Genomic DNA, 20,133 nt, shown 5'->3' on the forward strand with positions numbered 1-20,133 from the left:
CGGAGACATGTCCAGGTGTCCCTGTGAGGGACTGCAGACCTGTCCAGGTGTCCCTGTGAGGGACTGCAGACCTGTCCTGGTGTCCCTGTGACGGACTGGAGACCTGTCCAGGTGTCCCTGAGATGGACTGATGTGGAATCAGCTGGACTGAGACGTTTTTCTTCAGAGTGACTTGTTTCAATAATATTTGCTGGAGTTCTCCTTCGTTTGTCTGAAATAACTTAATCTGGACTGAATTGGGATGATTTGGGTTTAAAAGGTTTAAATTGGATTTTATTTATTAGAAACTGACTGAAGTAGCATTTCGTAAGAAATAAAGATAAATACAGCAGGAATATGAATTGGACCAAAGTCTATGGCTGTTAGGCTGTTAGCAAAATATTTCCTGAACCAGTGGACAGATTTTAATGAAACTCTCAGAAAGGGATCTACAACCTGATTAAAGATGGCCGCCACAGCTAATCAACCTTGGCTGCGACTCAGCCAGTTTTACAGATATTGGACTAAAATTGGGCTCGGTTGTAGCCAAGAGTCTTCCTCATCACCTTCATCACCTTCATCACCTTCCTCACCTTCATCATCTTCATCACCTATGTGAGCGCTAACGGATCACTGAAACAGGAAATGCTAAATTTGTCTTTTTGTCTTTTGCTCAGAATTTATAAAACTGCAAGTCAACTATTCTGCTTTATTTTTTTACTCCTACAAAATAAAACGACCCTTTTTTTGGCTCCAAACAGGAGTAAATGCTAACCCTGCCGGGTCACCTGACTGGCGCAGGGAACGTCAGAGGCTTTATCCACAAACCGCCTGGTATTACACGATCTCCGTGTTTTCTCTGAGAACAGCTTTCCAGGCCTAACTCCAGTCCTCCGACACATTCCCCCCCGCATCCCGGCTTTGTTCCCAATCCCTCCATCAGAGTCCTCTCTCTGCCTGGCAGGAGGGAGGCGAGTGGAGAGATGTCATCATTTGTCTTTTCTTGACATCCCTTCCAGCGTGTTATGCAAAAAAAAGACAAAAACAAAGGATGAGGAAAAGCTAAAGCCCACCAAAAACCTCGTCTTTCTGCTTCTTTCCCTCTTTTCTGCCACAGCGGTTTGTTCGTTTAACAGCCAGCGAGTGAAGGACAGAAGGAAAGAGGTTTGCTTTACTTTATAGCTGCTCAATATAACTAGAGATGCAGCAGAAAGAGGCGGATTAAAAAAAAAAGAGGCAACAGCTCGTTAAGTGTCATGGAGGACAGACAGGCAGAGGCTGCTCGTCTTCTCACAGACATCTCTGAGCTTTCACCACCTTTTATTTAATAAAACTCTGCCTGCAGCTTGAAGGAAGCGCAGATTTCTCAATTAAACCTTTTGTCAGTGATCTTAAAGCCTGTAGCTCTCTGCGCTGTGGCTGCTCTCCTCGTGGGAGTGGAAGAGCGTCGGGCTCGTGTTACAGAGAATATCTGCCACAGATTTTCTCCCTTTAGTTTGAGGATTTTGGATATATGTCTTCAAACTTTGAGCATTCAAGTAAAATTTGTGTTTTTCTTCTTTTTTTTGCAGTTTTGTGTCTCAAATTAATCCCCAACAGTTGCAGCCGGGTGACATTTTGTGCCTTAAAGCTCCGCCTCACTGTTCTGTGAGAAGTTCAACCATAACCAGTGATTTCACAGAGTTCTCAACACGCAGAGACACATGAGTTTTGAACAACTTTCCTCTCAAAATAGTCCCAGAGTCGTTGTGGACGTCTCCAGCTGACTTCTGCAGGAGTCTCCAACCCATCCCAGGAGTGCTTGGGCTGCAGGGGAGCATCTCAAACAACCAAAACAGATTAAAAAATAAAAACAGCTGGACTTCTGTTCGGTAGCTGAAGACATTTCGCTTCTCATCTGAGGAGCTTTATCCATTTAAAAAGCAAAGAGTGTGATTTACCACCAGATTCTCCACCAGCATATCTCTGAAAGCCACACTGATGAGGAATAACAGTGACTGGAAAACTGGTCCAAATCTGCCTGTCTTCATTTCTAAAGCGACTCCAAAAGATTTGATCGTGAACTCGGGGCTGAAAGCCAAGGTGAGCCAGGTGGGCAACAAAAGAAAAGTGTTGAAAAATAAGAAACTTCTAATTTTCTATAAATGATGATTGTTCCTGGGGGGCTCGATCAGCTGCAGGAAATCTGAGAATGAACTTCTCTGTGTTTGAACCCATTGTTGAACCCATCCGTTTTATTTGGAAAGACTCGGTGCAGTTCTTACATTTGGAGGAGTCCAGAGCTTCACAGACCCGTCCGAATAAGTTAAGGTTGGTAAGTTAGGATTGTCCATCTTCTGTCTGGGGAACAGGGTTTAACCGGGAGTCGGGTCTGCAACCAAGGGAAACACCACGTGTGTTTCCTCAAAGAGACACCAGATCTTCTTGATTTGCATTCACACGGAGAACACAGTTAATCTGGAGGGATTTTTTCTTTGCAATCACATTCATCAGAAGATTATAACTGCTCTGCAGGGCCTCTAAGTCTTACCTCAACTCAATTACCCCAACAAGGTTTAACATTCAGGTTTGGTCCTCATCAATCTTTACCTTTTTAAATGAAAAACAAAGACACACGAGCACGGTGCATTTAAATACAGAGGCAGTGCAAAAACCGAGCTTGAACAAATGCATTTACTGCATGTGTCAATAAGCAAACAAGCTCAGTCATCAAACATGGATTTAGAAGAAATAAACACAGAATTATTGAATAAAAACAACTGCAAGCTTTCTGTAAACAAGGACACTCACTGTGTGGATATAATTACATCTAAACACTAAACTGGGCAGAAAGGTGCATTTAGGCACACATTGAACAAATGAAAACACATTTTTATGTCTGCTTCACCTTCTGCAGCTTCACTTATACATTCCTTCATCACTTTACAGCAAACCAACAAGCTAAGATATTAAATGAATAAAAACGAGCTGCAGCTGAATCAACGTTTAATAAAACTGAAAGGAAACAGTCAGAAATGTGTCGTATGAATGATTTATTTTCTGTTTGTTTTGGTCAGTTTGGTCAGTGTGCTTGTTCTTCATCCAACACACACACACACACACACACTTTGTGACACAAACGTGTTTACACACTGGGGACGCTAATCAAAGCTAGTGACTGCTCGTCCTGCCGAGGAGCGTCGGTTCGAATAAATCCTCCTCCTCGTCAGCTGAGCCCCACTTTCATTAAAACCAAGTGACAACAGCAATAAAGCAGGACGGAGCAAACGGCTCGGCGTCTTCTGCGAACCGCAGCCACAGAATCCTCTCACTGCGGAGACGCTCTAAACTGTCCCTGGGCTCGGAGGCCCCGTGTCCTTGATTTCCCTGAACGCCTCGTCCTAAAAGCCAAAAAGCTGCAGGAACAATTTTTGTGACGCCGTGACAGAAAAATACATCAGAGATGTTTCTGGAAAATCTCATTTCTTTTCAGCTCAGACTCTGAAAGTGTGTGAATTTATTTATTTATTTTTATGGTGGGGGAGGGGTCATAATGTAACTCAAACAGTGGCGAGTCGAGCTCGGTGAGCTCAAGGAATTCAAATATTTCTTTCTGAGATGTTCTTCATATCATCCTCTTTTTATTCCTTACCATGAAGCATCTATTTAGTGAAAGTTTGTGAACTTTTATCAGGTTAGACATGTTTGCATCATCACCTGGTTTTGTTCTAATATTTGTCATATTTTGATGTTTTCCAAATAAAACAGTAAAACATGATACTTATCTCAACCCACTGCCAATAAAAGAGACAGAAAAATCTAATAAAAACACTGAAACCTTCTTCACCTCACCACTTTGTCCAGTTCGGGGTTTTTGTTTTGCAGCGAAGCCTCTGTTTACAGACCTGACTCTTGGAAGGTGTTTTGGATGAAAGCGTCTCCTCCTCAGCAGGTCGTGCCACCGAACGCCATATGTTAGCATGAAATAGCAGGTGGCTAAAAACTGCAGGAAGTAGTTCTCCAATTCAGCTGATAACTGAAGCCAAATGTGAAATTAAATCAAATAGTTCAGCCTAAAGCATCTAAGACTTAAAAAGCCAATCCAAGGTTTCTCACATTTATTTGTGCTCGCCCTGCAGCAGTTTGCTTCTGCCAAAATCGGTGGCTTGAATTCAGTTTTATGTGTGAAGATGTGTGTATTTTCTCACAGTTTTCAGTCACTGACTGGTTCCCTACAGTCGCAGCTCAGTGAGATATTACCTTCAGTTGCCAAACTATCCTAAAGTTGTGACACTTCCTCACTCAAGGAACCTAATTTGAGATAAAAAACAGACGCAAATCTTTCAAAACTGTTCAAAATTCTAGCAACAGAAGAATGAGGCCCTGCCATTCATCCAGGGAAGGAACAAACACTTTGTCACCAACAGCTGCAGAGCAGTCAGGTACAGACTTTAAGCTCGTTGCAACAAGATGTTCAGTGAGCTTGCTGGATTAAAAAAGCCAGAAATGTCCTCCCTCCTTTTCCAATTTGCTTTCTTTTCCTTCAGCTGCTAACGAGACGCCACACAAACTGTTGGTTTCATCAGCTGCGTACGAGAGCAGGAGTCCTCCTTCCACTTGAGCACTTTTTGGATCATCCTAAACTCAGATGGATTCTTCGTTGCCAACAGATCGGTCCTCGGTGACTCATCCAAACCCACATCCTCCAATCCCCTCATCATCGGCGCTTCGTTTTCAGGGACCAATTAACTGGTCAACACAACAGCGTTTTGTGCTGACGTCTTCATTTTCCAGCAGCTCTTCACTGCGGCATGCCCGGACCACCGAGTGGAACTAATAAAGCAGCAGAAATCAAGCTCACCTCGTGTTTTAAGACAATGGAAGAAGTGTAGGTGGTGTAGCCTTAAGAGGGCTGTAAAACATAAGTATGTGAAGGATTTAATGCTTTCTATAGCTCTCTAGCCTCCTGATACCCAATTTAAACTCCTGTAAGTGACACTTCAGACCCTCGAGGGTGAAGCTGAATTTATTCTCATCAACAAATAGGCTAAACAAAGCCAAAGAAAGCGGAGGGAAAGTCACAGGCTACAAATTAGATGAATAATAGTGTAAATTACGCAGAATCGCCTCCTTTGCAATTGAGCTGCCTTCAGCAGAAAACGCTACAATGGCTGTGAGACACTGAATATTTATAAGGTGTCGTCTGCAGCCGATGTGGTCTGAGGGGAAAGCACTTTTACTTTTTTATTAAACTAATATATATTCTCTGCACATGCCCACGGAAGAACAGGGCTGAAAGAAAGCAGGTTTAAAACATGCAAAAAGAGAGAAAAGGGGCTTTTTTCTGTCCTTTTCTCGCTGGTTTTCCTTCATTACGTCCAGACAACAGCTGAGGAGGTGATCATTTTGCTCTTACCCATCATGCATTAACATCAGAGCTGAAAAAACCAACAATGACGGGAAAAACGAAGAGTTTCCCCGAGGATTTTAGAGCATCATAAATTTTCTGACTCGATGGTGAAACTGTGAGATAATGAACGTTTTATCAGATGCTGAAAGCTTTAAATTCCTACTCTGGTACTAAAGAAAGTGGCTAAAGTCATAAAACTGAGTCTAAACTTTGAAGAAAAACACCCTTTATGACTCTTTGAGGTGGATGTTGGAGTTTTAGCAACTTTTTCAGTAGGAAGTGGAGCTTTTTAACGTAGCATTATTAACCAATGGGTGCAAACACTTTATCAACCTTAGCAAACACAAAAATAGCGACATGTCCAAGAAGTTTACAGATACTGAGCTAAGATTTGGTGTGGTAGTAGCTGAGAGTCATTCCCAACATGTCCTCAGCTCTGTTATTTCTCAACAGACTGTAAGACAATCTTAGTTTCAGTCTGGCATGACAGGCGGCGGGTGATATGCATTCCTTCAAGGGTTGCTCGGCCGTTTATAGTTTGGCGCCATGATGAGGTATGAACGTAAAAAGACATTAAACAATAGTGCAAAAACTGTTTAGAGTTTTTGCAGGTCTGGTGAAATTTAAATTATTATTCATTAATTTAGGCGAAAACTAAGGATAAAAGAAAAGTAAAAAAAAAAAAAGAAGCGAGCCGTTCAATCTGCCTGCTGCTGTTTTATCCATTTTCTTTCCCACAGAAAGAAATAAACAAGAAAAAGCTGGAAGGCTGTGAAACATTAAAGTCCCTCCCGTCTCCTGACTTTATAATAAAACACGTTTTAAACAGAACTCGTCTTTTTTTTTACCTTTAATTCTTGCCTCTGTCTGATTGCTCTGAAGCCATATCGACCAGCTGATAACGGATCTTTGTCTCGTTTTCTCCAGATGCAGAAGTTGTAGCCTCCTTGATGTGCTGCGTCTGTTTATTCACACAGACAGCCCTCATTACTCCGAATGTATCTGGGTCCTCAAACAGAATCGCAGACCCCCTTTTTTCCCTTTAAGTGAGCGAGTAAACAACGTGAGTGCCAAAGGAAAACCACTTCCTGTCAGTTTTTAATTGGAGTGCTGAAATGAGAAATTGTGGTTTCTCCTGCCGTCATATTCAGCCATCCATCATCGCCTCTCCCACCGACTAAACTTTAGGGGGAAAAAAAACTTCATTTTGTTCCCGACTGAAAGAGGAGAAATATCATTATGATGTGTTTTACTCTCCCCCTCCCAATAATCTTTGCTTTCTCGTCCTTTCTTTTGCAGCCTGTTCTCCTCTCGTCGTTGCCTTGTGCCGCCGCGGGGTGTTCAGGTTTCATTATGAGATGAGATGTATTCAAAGTGGAGGGATGGAGAGATGGATGGATGCAATGTAGCTTGGTCAGAAAACACCTGAGGCTCTGTGTGTGTGTGTGTGTGTTTCTATGCATATTTACCTAAAATTGGCATTCATGCCTGCCAGTGTTTTCAGTCTCTCTGTGAAACTGTGTGCACCCTGTTTGCACTGAGAATATCTCTGTTTGCCAAGAGCGTGTGCTCGCATATGAGCATTCCTTCCCTCCCATCCTGCCTGTGTTTATTTATCCTCGTTACGTTCCCATGCACCCCTACGGCACAGAAATGCATGTCGCCCGCCGCCTTCTCATGCATCATGAAGACAGAGTTACAGCCAAACCTTAAAAATAGCAACATGTGAGGGTTTTGTTGAAGCTCAGAATATGTTTGTGTCTACTACCACGCCAGGTTTCTGCTCAGTATCTGTAGAAGAGACTGAACTATAGAAGCTAAGGTCAGGGAGTTGTGGAGGCCATCTAATGATTACTTCCAGAAAGTTTCACTTATTCAATGATTCCAGAGATATTTTGCTAATGGTACAAACAAATGAACACACACACACCTACACACACACACACGGACATAACATTACTGTTGTTCTGGTTGGACACCCAAAAAAAAAAGATTAACTACAGATTGAAAAATATCACTAGTTTCCTTAAACTATATTCCATCACTGATCAACCTGCACTTTATTCTCTGTGTGTGTTTATATGACTGATGTAATCTCATTTATGTATTTATTTTAATGATAAACATATTAAAGGAAGAAAACTCGAGCTCAGTAAAGCTTCTGAGCGTTTGTTGTTTAATTAAAAAAGAAAGAAAGGGATTTTGGACACACGGCATGCTGAGCAGTAAGTTAATAAAGCTCCTTTCTGGTCCAGGTTTTGACTGACAGGTGGACATGACAGGCCGGCAGCTATTGGACTGCAGTGAGACAGAAATCAATAGCAGGTCTGTGGCGAGGACGCGGTGATGGACACGAGGTGACCGGAGCGTTATTTTACTGGATTACTGATGGTGGTGATGACGATACAACCTCCCAAAGTGTGTGTTTATACTACGTGTGTGTTTATCTGCTAGTTTATAGATCCGTCCTGATGACTGAACATTATCTGGACTATGGTCGGGGTGTGTGTGTGTGTGTGTGTGTGTTATGGTCACCAATAAGTCAGAAGGATGTTGTTCTTTCATTAAGATTATGAGAAAACACACACCTGTGCAGATTCACGTCTTGAACCTAAAGTTCTCCTAAACCAGAACCATGACGCAGACGTCTCTGAATCTCTAAACACGTCCATATTTGATATAATTTCATAAAGCTGTTTTTTTTTCTTGTGCTCAAAGTTTGTCAGCTTTTTGCTCGCCTCGGGTCGAGGTTGTGTCTCCTGCCTCTCCACAACGCTCCGGACTAATAATTAAATCAGAGATGGAGAGAAGCTCTTTCCCTCCTGAAACAGGAGCACTTTTAATTTTATCTGCGTAAAATAAAACAGACGAACAGCATTCATGAGCATCACACACACACACACACACACACACAGAAACACAATGAGTTGCAAAAATATTCACCCCCATCCTCCCCATCCCAATTCTTCCTGTTTTACTGGAGTTTTAATTTGAATATAAGTAGGATTGCAAAATTCCAATAATTTTGAAAGTGGGATAAATGAGGATCGACCTGGAATTTAAAATATTAAAAGATGGCTCCTAACAGGGATTTTAATTAGAGTTTGAGATAATATATTGTAGTCTTATCTGGACTAAAACAACCAGATTTCATTGAGTGAGGAGTATCTCACCCTAAAACATGACAACTGTCACAGATTTAAATAAGAAGCTGAAATGTTTTTGCTTTGAATTTATGTGAATTCAATGACAAAAACATCATAACATAAATATTTATCTTTGGAGTTATGTACATGAATTTACAACAAACAAACAAAACTGTTAAAACAGTAAAAATTAATTATAAAGGTGGCGTTTGTGACACCGTGGAGTCATCAGTAAAACTTTGGATTAAATTCATTATTTGTCTCTGACAAAACTAAATGTTTGTATTTTTGTCTGGATGTGATACAGTTTATTTAAATTGCTCCCATTAAACAGTTAAATCCCACAAATCCCCATAATTCCCATGGAAAGATTTCAGGAAGTTTCTGGAAATTTACCAGAAATTTTCCGGCCCTTTGCAACACTAGTTATAAGTGATAATTTTACAAACTTACTCCAGATTAACAAAGTTAAACTTTGGGGAAATAAGCTTCTGTTAAATAAATGTAAAAAAGATGAAACTAAGAAAGTTGTGTTTGCAGATATTCACCTCAATCATTCCGTTCAGACGTCCCAAAATAAAATAAATAAGATCCACAGAAAACAGGCCGACCATGTTGGAGAAAAGGTCCTGTTGTTGTATCATTTTAGAGAAGTTAATTTGTGTTTAATTTGATTTTGTGGAATGATATTTATAAGATACTTTCCTGATCAGAGTGTGGGCTGATGCTTGTAGCACTTTTAACTTTCAGCTCATTTTGGACTAAAATGAAATATTCACTTCCTGAAAGTGAAGTCAAGTACATTTTTAATGAGACAGAAAAAAATCATAAATCAAGGAAATTAGTTCCAGCTTTAATACCTTATGAGTTTATGAAGTATTCAAAGTTTGCAAATGAGATTATTTTTCATGTCCTGAAAATGGATTAGGATGTAGAGCAGTTTTTCAGTTTCTTTCTATAGGAAATCATAAAATAACTGAACCCCCTCCCACAGATTCTCCACTGAGCTTTAATGAAAGGAAATATAAACTCTGCAGTCATTTCCTGTGTGCCTGTATGTGTTATTAATTTAATATGAGATTTCCCATAAGTCAAGTGCCAGGGGAGTCTTTCATTAAAGAATTACTTTATTTCCTTCAAGTCGCTCGAGTCTCGGAGGGTGACCAGCTTCTGTGCTCTAAAACCTGACAGGCTTTCCTTCCTGGAAAAGCAAAAAGTTTTTACATTTAAAAACTCTTCTTCTCAACCAGGAGAAGGTGGCACGCTCCCTCAGGGTTGGGGACGAGTCTTCGCTCCATGCAGAGGAGTTCAGGGAGGACGGAGCAGGAGACGGATCTACAGATCGGGGCCTTGTCTGCGGTCCGGTCTGATTTGGTGAAGAAGGAGCTGAGTAAGAAAAAGGCAAAGTTCTCAACTTCCTGATCCGTCCACATTCCAACCTTCACCTGCGGTCAGGAGGTCATCATGGCCGAAGAACATGATGATCTTTGAGTCTTTCTTGGGTTTTGTCTTCTTCTTTTATTTGAATTTTACTGGCGTTAGGTAAGCATTACCGCCAGAAGTGTGGACCACTTCTTGGGTTTTGTTATCTTGTTTTTCTTGTTGTACTTCCTGTCTCCAGTGTTTTTCCACTCTTCCTCAGTCTTCACCTGGTTTTGCTGCCACCCCCACCTCCACCTGTCAGTAATGAGTTTCACACACCTGTGCCCACTTACTGCTTATCCTCTGTGTTTTATAAGTCCGGTCTTCTCCTCCTCTCTGCTTGGTTCCCTGCTGTTTTTGTCTTGCTCCACGCTTTGTTTATCTATGTTTGTACTTAGTTTCAGTTTTTGCTGCCACGTCAGCCTTTTAGTTTTTGTTTGTTTTATTTTAATAAATTAGTTTTCTTTAAAATGAATCTGCACTCGGGTTTCGTCTCCATTTCCCCACAACCTGATAGCCAAACTCTGCTGAGACCATAGAGTCTTAAAAATAGTCCAATCACAACCAACAGTTGATTGATTGATTCTTATCCAAACATATTTCATGCAATGAAAATGATAATACTGTATTACTTGCCAGTGTGTATCTGAACATCCAGAGTTCATAAATCTTTCAGTAACTGATCACAAACAAGAAGTTTGGACCAGTTTTGACAATTCCAACACATACAGAGCTTTAAACATAATTTAAACGATACCCAGAGGCTTAACACACTGATTGAACATAAATAGCTCCTACAGTGGCATTCAGCAGCATCTTCATGTCTGAATGTCAGTTTCCTGTCAGCATCCAGCCGCGGTCTCGCCCACCATCTTCTACCTCTCCTTCTTCTTGCTCGCTGCTTTCTAACAAACCTCAGCCTGACAGTTTCTCCTCATCTTTAATGAAAAACCAAACCAAAACCACAGCAGCAACATGCACATCAGTGTCTTTCCGGTCCATGTTTGTGTCATGGAAGACGGGTGGAAAATGTTGGTTTTATATCGATGTGACCACACACAGTACGCAGAGGACACATAAAACCACCGTGTACATGTTCTTGATACTTTTAACACTCCAAATATGCTCCAACAATGCAATATGCACTCTGCATCATAAACATTATATATTGTATATTGTAAACACACAAGAACACAGAGGAATGAGCCACAGATACACAGCTCTAATAAGACGGACAGGAAAAACAAGCAGCAACAACAAATATTATCCATAAAAGCACCATAATACAGCAGCAGCGCAGACAGAGCGTTAGCATAGCGTAACGTGTGAATGTGTAATGTTATTGTTGGGTCATTATGTTTGTTATTATGGTGTGTATGTGACATTTCAAAGTTCAAGCTGCAAATCTGTGGCAGGCTGACGTTACTGGAGGTCACCCGATGTATGACACGTTAAGAGGAGACGCTATTTTCTTACAGCCACATATCTGAAGCTATAAAAACATCTGGCAGATATGCAAAAATGAGACTGCGATGTAAGCTTTGGTGGCCTTTCATGACATTTACATGCCTGGCTTTTGTGTCATATTTCACGTAAAAATAAATATTTAAATGAGATTATCTTTAAACATGATTCCTAAAATTTACTTCAGTCAGGGAAAACCGTACATTCATAGCATTCTTTTCCAAATCACTTGAAAGCAGTAATACGTTCTTAGAAGGCCAATTAAAGAACATAAATCTGTGTGGGCGTTGTGCTTCAGACTCCAGCATTAGCTTTCTGCAGCACCGTGCAATCACATTATAGACCTGTTCTCTATCAGACAAGCCACTTGTATAAATCTATACTGCAGCTTTTTTCTCTTCCCTCTCAATACAAAAGTAAAATAACAGCAATATGCTCCAACCTGCAGCCGTCACATTAAGGTGTCACCTCTTTGGTGATATTACAGAGCCGTCCTTGCAGGCATATTACAGAGCTGTCCTCCATGAAACAGGCGCCTCCAACAACTATAAATCTGCAGAAACAGAATGAATTTGCAGGCCTTGTGCAGAGCACTCAGGGGGGGAGGAGAGCCCAGAATATGTCATCAAATATCCCTTGGCCCAACACTGGTGAGCATAAAAGTGCCAGTGTGAGAAGGTGAGTTGTGTGTAAAATGTGCTGAACATCGAACAACAGAAGGAGCAGAGTAAGCCTCTAATCAGGAGGAACGGCTGCTGCCCGTGGTGGTTGTGGCAAAGCTGGAGGCCCTGACCCGCTGACTCGATTCTGCTGAACACGCTGCGAGAGAAAGCGCTTCTCTTTACTGCACACGTGCTCCTATATCTTCATTCTTCTACCTTTACATCAGGTCTGGTTGCTCGCAAAAAAAAAAAAAAATTCTTGTTTTAGTTTGGAGCGACTTTGAGTATAAAACTAGGACGTAAAGAATGGATCTATTTATGTAACCAATCTGTAAAAACTGGGTTGTTAATGTTCTTGTTGTATTAAGTGATCCCATTTTTAAATGTTCAGGAAGCTGCTGGTCATATTGCACCTCTGTCAGCTTCTACCCAGATGTTAGGATTTGAGTATTTTGAGATATTTTTTGGTAATCTTTTGTGTTTTTCATTATATTCTGTTTCTGAGATGTGTCACTCTATTTCCCTCGTGGGTTCTGTGTGTTTCTAAGTTATCTGATTTTATTGTTGAGTTCAGTTTTGTTCCCTGTGTTTTCTGCCACACCCATCCTCACCTGTTCCTGGTTTACAATCAGTCACCTGCGTCCAATTCCTCATCAGGTTTGTACCACACTCAGGTTCTGCTCCTCGTGGTTCATGAGCATTTATGCTTTACTTTTTATTGCTTTTCTACCTCCTCAGCTTTTTGTTTTTTCTTTAAGAAATTGTTTTATCTGTGAGTTGTGCCAGACTGCATTCTTGGTCCAATCCACCCATCAAACCTGATACTAGCAGTTATTTTGTACTGTTTTGCCCACAGTGAAAACGGATAAAACTTAGCATAAAGTGAGCCTAATCAGGTGTGAGGAAACTGGTAGCAGATGGCTTCACCTTTGAGTACAAAATGACTAAAGCTGTAAAGTGATATTTCACTGGGCTGAGACTAGTTGGTGACTCAAAATGGTGGAAAAATTGATAAATTATTCCATTGAGGACTCACTGAATTTTGGGTGTTTGGAAAACACTTAAGAACAGTCAACAAAAATACCCAGAACCCCCCAGAGAGAGGCTGCTTCTGGAAACTGAGGCTCAGAAATTTAAGTTTTAAAGCTTTTAAACAGCAATTCTTATTGTGCAAACTGTAAAAATGATTTGTCCAGAGCTTGTTTGTAAGTCTTGTTTACTTTAATAAGTAGCTATAGATATTACTGTATTTAGTTTTGCAGTGGAATAAAAATCAGTAGTTACTGGATGATTGTTGCCAGTAATGTACTGTATTTTAACAATAAATTGTTTTACAGTGTGTATTTAAATCACGGTATCCATTGAAATAAATCACACTGACCTTAAAGCTGATTTTATAAATAGATCTTGGTGATGTGTCTTATTGTCATACAAGACAGAAGCCTAAACTAGAATAAAAGTTTATAATAATGCCGAAACTCAAAAGTAAGCATTGTTCTTGGTGTTAATTGTACAATCGCTGTCATTTGCATTCATTTTTACACCAATAAATCCTCTGTTACCGAAGGATGGACTCTTTTTTTTCTGGTGCATCTCACAATTTTTTAAGACATAATTGTGCTTCTGCTACTTGAGCATTAAAGTGAGGAATTATATCTTATTAACTCTGCAGCTTTATTTCTTTTTTTCCTTTTGCTTTTCCAAGCCAGCGGGTAAGTTATGCATATCAGCAGCCTGGAGGCAGACAGGCTGCTGCCTGCTAATATAAAATCATGGTCTCCTGTGAAGCTGACAGCAGTAGCCGACAGAATAAGCTCAGGAGGTAATTGGGGTCTTTAGTCTGCAAACCAACAGAGTCTCTCTCAAAGACATTTATTCACTCAGGGCAATCAGACATAAAAGGGTGAGAGCTGCAGAAGATGATGCTATAAGCGTTGATCTACTGCACAGCCCAAATGAACTCTTTCTATCATCTGTTGCTATAATATACTGTAAAATACATTTATGCATGGGCTTTCTGATGGAAATATCTGATTATTTTCTTTGTTTTTGTCATGTGACTGTCTGTAAATTACCCATGAGCGCTGCCCAACAGACTATCCAGTGCAGCAGCAGTAATTGCCTGGAAAGTCCTGCAGCATTTATCAGAAGAACCACGTGATTGGATGGATAGGGGGTCATTATTACGGTCAAGTCTCTGTGCAGAAAAGTCAAAGTCACATCCATGTTAGTTATGACTGACAGGAGCCCCTTTAAGCACCTGCTGTGCTACAAGGATTAGCATATTAAGCTAATGTGTGAAATGAGATAAAATCTCAGCCATGTAATTTACTGAACTCTGCAGAAAACTACACGTAGAATCATCAAGAACTACATGAATTATGTACTATATATTACTTTTCTATATGTCATCTGACAAACACTTTACTGACTTCTGCATAACAATTTCTAATATTTCTGCTACTAAAAGTTGGATTTGAACACAAAATAAGTCAGGTTTGTGCAAACAGGAGCTAAAGTCATTGAGTTTGATCAGTCCTGAGGTTACTTGCAGAGTTTGGAAGGACGCCCAGAAGATGTTCTCTGTGACACATTCACTTTTCTTTTGGCTTGTGGTCTCTTTCTCTGCAGAACCCTACACTGACCCAAATGCAGTTTTCGACAAAACATGTTAGCTCGGTAAAGGTTGTGCTGAGTCAGATTAATCAGGGTCCAGATGGGTGACACGGAATGATTTTAATAACTTTTAACTCTACACTGAAGACCTGCAGTGTTTCAACACACAGCCATGATTAAAACTTACTCAAGCTTTTTATCTAGTTCCTTAATATTCAATTAAAAAAGGATGACTACAGTGATAATGCAGTTAGGATCTTACTCTAAATAAGATTTTACTATTTAGGAGTTACGGATCTGTGCAAGAGAGAATCATTTATCTTTAATAGACAAAAAATAAATGTTTAAAATTTGAAATTTAGGCTTCCATTGAGTGAAATTAGATCTCGATTAATCATTCTAGGCTTTCCAAAGGGCTTTAGACATTTCCATCCACCCATCCTGCGCATGAATGATATTAATTTCATAACTTTTTAAATCATTTTTTAAAAAGTGGAATGATTATACAACATACAACTTTAATGATTTTAAAAAACAAGAATTGGGTGCACTAGTTTGAATTTATTGTGGATTTTCTCTAATCCACACGGACTCAAATATACAGGATCCATTCACCCCCACTAAGATTTGGTTAAATGTCTCTTAGCAGGCGTCTCCTGGACCTCAGGCTGTTTGTCTCCATCAACAAACATCTGGTGAACTCTGACTGATATCTGACACTTCTTCTTGGCAGAATTGGTGAAGTTCATTTAAACTGGTGGGTTTTTAATCAGAGGCCACAAATTTTCAACCAGGTTGAGATCGGAGCTTTGGAAGATCGATCCAGAAGCTAAATGCTAGCCTGATTCATCTAATCAGAAACCAGCTGTGATGATTCATCCAATCAGAAACCAACTCTGATGATTCATCCAATCAGAAACCAGCTGTGATAATTAATCCAATCAGAAACCAGCTCTGATGAGTCATCCAATCAGAAACCAGCTGTGATGATTCATCCAATCAGAAACCAGCTCTGACGATTCATCCAATCAGAAACCAGCTCTGATGATTCATCCAATCAGAAACCAGCTCTGATGATTCATCCAATCAGAAACCAGCTCTGATGATTCATCCAATCAGAAACCAGCTCTCATGTGTGTTTGATATCACACCTCTGATGTGAGGTGATGCTGACACATTTGGAGGTTAATCTGCCTCATCCACCAGTACCACAGCATGATGCTGCCACCACCATGCCTGACAGCTGGTTCAGTGTTCTCAGGTCTGAAAGACTCACCTCAACTCCTCCAAACGTCCTTCTTGTCTTTCTGTCCAAACAGCTCAATCTTTGTCTCGTCCGACCGTCAGACTTCTCTCCAGAAGACATTTGTCTCGTCCATGTGGACAGCTGCAGGTTTCAGTCCAGCATGAAGGTTTTGGAGCTTCTGTCTTGGTCCTCTCAGTCCATGGGGACGTAAAATCGTCTTCAGCTGTGGACAGGGACACTAATGGTCCTGCAGGCTTCAGGTCGGGGCAGCGGTGGTTCCTGGGATGTTCCTGAATATCTGAACCAATTTCTTTCCGCCTAAGTGTTGGTTGATCCAGTGAGTGTTGTCAGGGAGAAACTACCGTCTGCAGTCAGTTGGGATGAGTTTAGATAAGTTAACAAGTTGTGTCAAGTTAAGAGCACAACTATTTAGGTAAATGTATGTATGTGTATCAGATAAAATCCACAATAAATTCAAATTTATTTTTGAAAATCAATGAAGTTGTATAATCATCTCACATTGGAATGACAACTTTATAATAAATCATTAAAAGCCACAAATTAATGTGACATTTATGCCTAAAACAGTTTGATGGAACTATCTGTACATGTTCACTTTACTGTTCACCAATCACTAATATAAAAAACTAATTTGTTTTTTACATTTTGATGAATGTGTGGAACCATCTGATTGTCCAGCAGACATAACAACCATGAAGCAACCAGAAAGCAGCCAAATCTGAGGGTTTTTCCAAATCTGAAGCCTGGTTCCATTTTGGATTTTATTAAAGCTCTGCACAACATGTAGAGAGTTTATGCAAACAAGGAAATCCCAGTAAATCAATAAATTTAAAAAATCAGTGCCACTAATTAACCTCAGAGTGAGTCAACTGCTCAGTTTGACTTCTTACCAGCCAAACTTCAAATATAACGTTAGAAACAGCCTTAATGCTGGCGGCCTGTGTGTCTGTAATGCACTCAGAACATAATGGTTTGTTTAATGTAGGTTGCAGGTTTTAAACTCCTTGTAAAGAAATTTCTAATAAGAAAAAATAATTTAGTTTCTGCAGAAATCCTCATTTGTCTCATTACAGTTACTATCCCTGTCTTTTGGAAAACCAATCTGTAGGATATGCTAATTAAAAAGTACTTTAATAACTTTAACAATATACAGAATTTACTTTTTTTAACCTGGAAATAAATATTTGACAAAGTCCTACTACAGTCAATGAGACATTTTTATACATTTGGTTAAAAAAACAGCAGTATTGCTCCTGGTTTTACTCTGGTTTGTAAGAATGTTTTATTCATTCCTGACACATTAAAAGAGTTCAGTATGAAGATCGATAACTGTGTATATGTAATAAAAATATTTATTAATGTTCCACCTAAAAAAACTGACATTAGTGGTTCTTTTCCCTGTTGATGTGACACAAAACAATCTTCTTAAAAAGCGAGATATTTGATGTTTGCATCATGTAGAGGTTTGGAAATGTGTTTCCTTTTTTTAATATAAGTTATGTTTGGTGTCAAGCTTTGCCAGACTGTAGAATATTGTTTCTTTTTCATTTCATTTTTTTCACAGAATTGACTGAAAGTCCAGTCAGACTGCACACTTTCAGTTATAAAACAAAACAAGAAAGCACAACTTGAGAGGAACAAATACACAGTTTCCAGGAAATACACTGTTGGCAAAAAAATGTTTTGCCACTAATGAAACAATAATATGCCAATAAATACAAATATATGTGTTAGCATAGAGAATTAAAACAACCAAAGCTTCATTTCTCCAGTTCAGTTCAAACAACCTTCAACAACACAATCTCGAAGGCATTTCCCAATGTTCCCTTATTTTCTTAACATTTGGAAACTTTTGAATGAGTGGCTGTCAAACACAAATAGATGGCCAGGGAAGTAAAGAAAAAGAAAAGAAACAGGAAAAAAAAAAAACAGAAAAAGGAAAGTACCTTTCTTGTGAGTAGCTTCATTTTTGGAGCCTTTGGGGTCTAATAAAAAAAAGATCAGAATTAAACACAGCATATACTAACACCACCTTACCAACTACACGTTGTTTGTCCTCGTTAAGGAAAACAACTGCTTCTTCTATCAAGGAGCAAACAAGACAGCAAGGCTCGATTATCTAAGGTGTCGCACTGCTGCCAACACTCGGCGAGGGTGAGTGTGTGGCAGAGGGGGAGGCTTAGGAGGGACAGGGGGGAGGAGGGGGGCAACATACTGTGAAGGCAACAGCAGGAAGGAGGGATGCAACGAGCCTGTAAAGAATCTATTGCCATACTGCAGCGGGCAGGAGAGAAGAGGTGATGCACTGAGATGGAGAGGAGGAGGGTAGCAATGCGGCTCTGTCAACAGGAGCTTAAAGAAGACTAGCAAAATGCACTAAAGGAGATGCAAGAGACCAGGGACAGAAAGAGGAGGAGGAGGGTGGGGAAGATGCAAAGACTACATGTCAAACTGGCTTCATTTGGATTTCTGCCTGGTTTGGCATTCAAAACAACTTTTTTTTTTTTAAATAACAGGTTAATAGATTCTTTGTCCTCTCCAGTGTTTCGCTCCAGCCACAGAAACCGAGTATCAACCTCAAAATTAACAAATGATCTTCAAATGTGAAACAAGACTCTATTTCATACTTTAATGGGTGTAATTAATTTGAAGTCATTTGGGTAAAATGGAGACCATCGGAATGACCCCGGAGATGTAAATCTTCAACCTTTCACAAATGGGCCCCATCAGTTAGCACAGAGAGAGAACTTTTAGTCTGCACAGGAGCTGATTTATAACGGAGAAATGCCAACCTGCTAATGTCAAGGAACTGGAAGTTTGAGGCCGAATGATTCATTGTTCTGCAGTGACGAGGCTCCCCCCCCCCCTTTTCTTGTTCACTCCAGGAAAGTTGGTGCTCAACAACAGACTTTGCCTGATGTGTCACAGAAGATTGGTGGCTTATTGGATTTATTGGATTTGTCTAGAAAGTTCCAGCAAGTACAAGAAGTAAAGACAAATGTTGTACTCCTGCTTTGATCAGCAGAAACTCTATAAATCCCAAAACACAACCAAACCCAGCCCTGCCATCTGTTAACTCTGGGTAACGTTGGTACACGACGGTGTTTTCTACCAGAATAATGTCTTTACCTGCAGCGGGTCGCAACAGTATCCATGCTAACTGTTCTGTTTTGTTGCCTTACAACCTGGAATTTAATTACGTTTTTCAGCAATAATTCTACAAAAATACTTCAGAACAATGAAGTTGAAATGGGGAAAATGACAAATAATATTAAATAATTAAAAAATTCTTTATATCTCATTATATCATGACCTCAATCTATCTAACCTGGACTTTCTGTCCGTTCTTCATGACCAAACATCTGCAGCTCCTTCAGGTTGTGTCCAACAATCTTTAAATGAACATCAAATCTATGATGTGCTGTTAGGTTTTTACTTCATCTTATTCCCTTTTATGCATTTTACCATCAACCTGCTTGGAACATCAGAGGACAATTAGCTCTTATGGTTAAATGTTTTACATTTAAAGGGTAAACCTGTTTTCATTAATGTGTATAAATGAAACAGATAAATAAATAAAAATAAAGCCCAGCTCTGCTCAGCCTATAATAGTCCTGTGGACAGATCCTCCATCTCTCAGCTCCATCAGGGTTATATTTGTCCTCCTGGATGTCCCCGCTCTGGGAGTTATGGTGGACGTCCATCTTTTACCATGTTTCCTGACATCATTTTTCTACTTCCTGATATTAGATTTAATGGAGCTCTATGGGATATTCAGGGTTATGAGATATATTTTACAACCCAACCCTGATCTGTACTTCTCCACAACTTTGTCTCTGATCTGTGAGGAGAATTCCTTGGTCTTCATGATGTCTCTTGCTTGGTGGATCTTATTTAATTAATTATGTGGCTTCTGAAGGGGCTGAAAACATACGCACGCACCCCTCTCAGGTTTCCATTTTCATAAATTATTTTAAACAAGTTTGTTTTCCCCCATTGGAGAATTATTGCTTTAAACCAAATCCAATAAAACTCCAGGTTGTAAGGCAACAAAATGGAAAGATTACCAAGAAGGCTGAATACTTTTGCACGGTACTTTAAAAGCATTTTGACAACAAAAACACTTCATTTAAGTAAAATCAACAGAAGGAATGTTCAAGCTTCTTACTCTAAACTTTTTTGAAAAAC

General features: G+C 39.8%; 1 protein-coding gene across 2 annotated transcripts in view; it reads right to left on the bottom strand.

Moving 5' to 3' along the window:
- Positions 1–20,133, bottom strand: part of glra1 (glycine receptor, alpha 1) — a 109,962-nt gene that overhangs the window by 58,832 nt on the left and 30,997 nt on the right. Inside the window, exon 4 of one of the 2 annotated variants that reach the window (XM_017429771.3) lies at positions 17,892–17,930. The exons of the other annotated variant lie outside the window; for it this stretch is intronic. Coding sequence (XP_017285260.1) covers positions 17,892–17,930 — 39 coding nt within the window. The remainder of the gene's footprint in view (positions 1–17,891; positions 17,931–20,133) is intronic. 2 annotated transcript variants of the gene reach the window in all.

This window comes from Kryptolebias marmoratus, linkage group LG9 (assembly GCF_001649575.2).
Source record: "Kryptolebias marmoratus isolate JLee-2015 linkage group LG9, ASM164957v2, whole genome shotgun sequence".
In the NCBI taxonomy this organism is placed as follows: domain Eukaryota; kingdom Metazoa; phylum Chordata; class Actinopteri; order Cyprinodontiformes; family Rivulidae; genus Kryptolebias; species Kryptolebias marmoratus.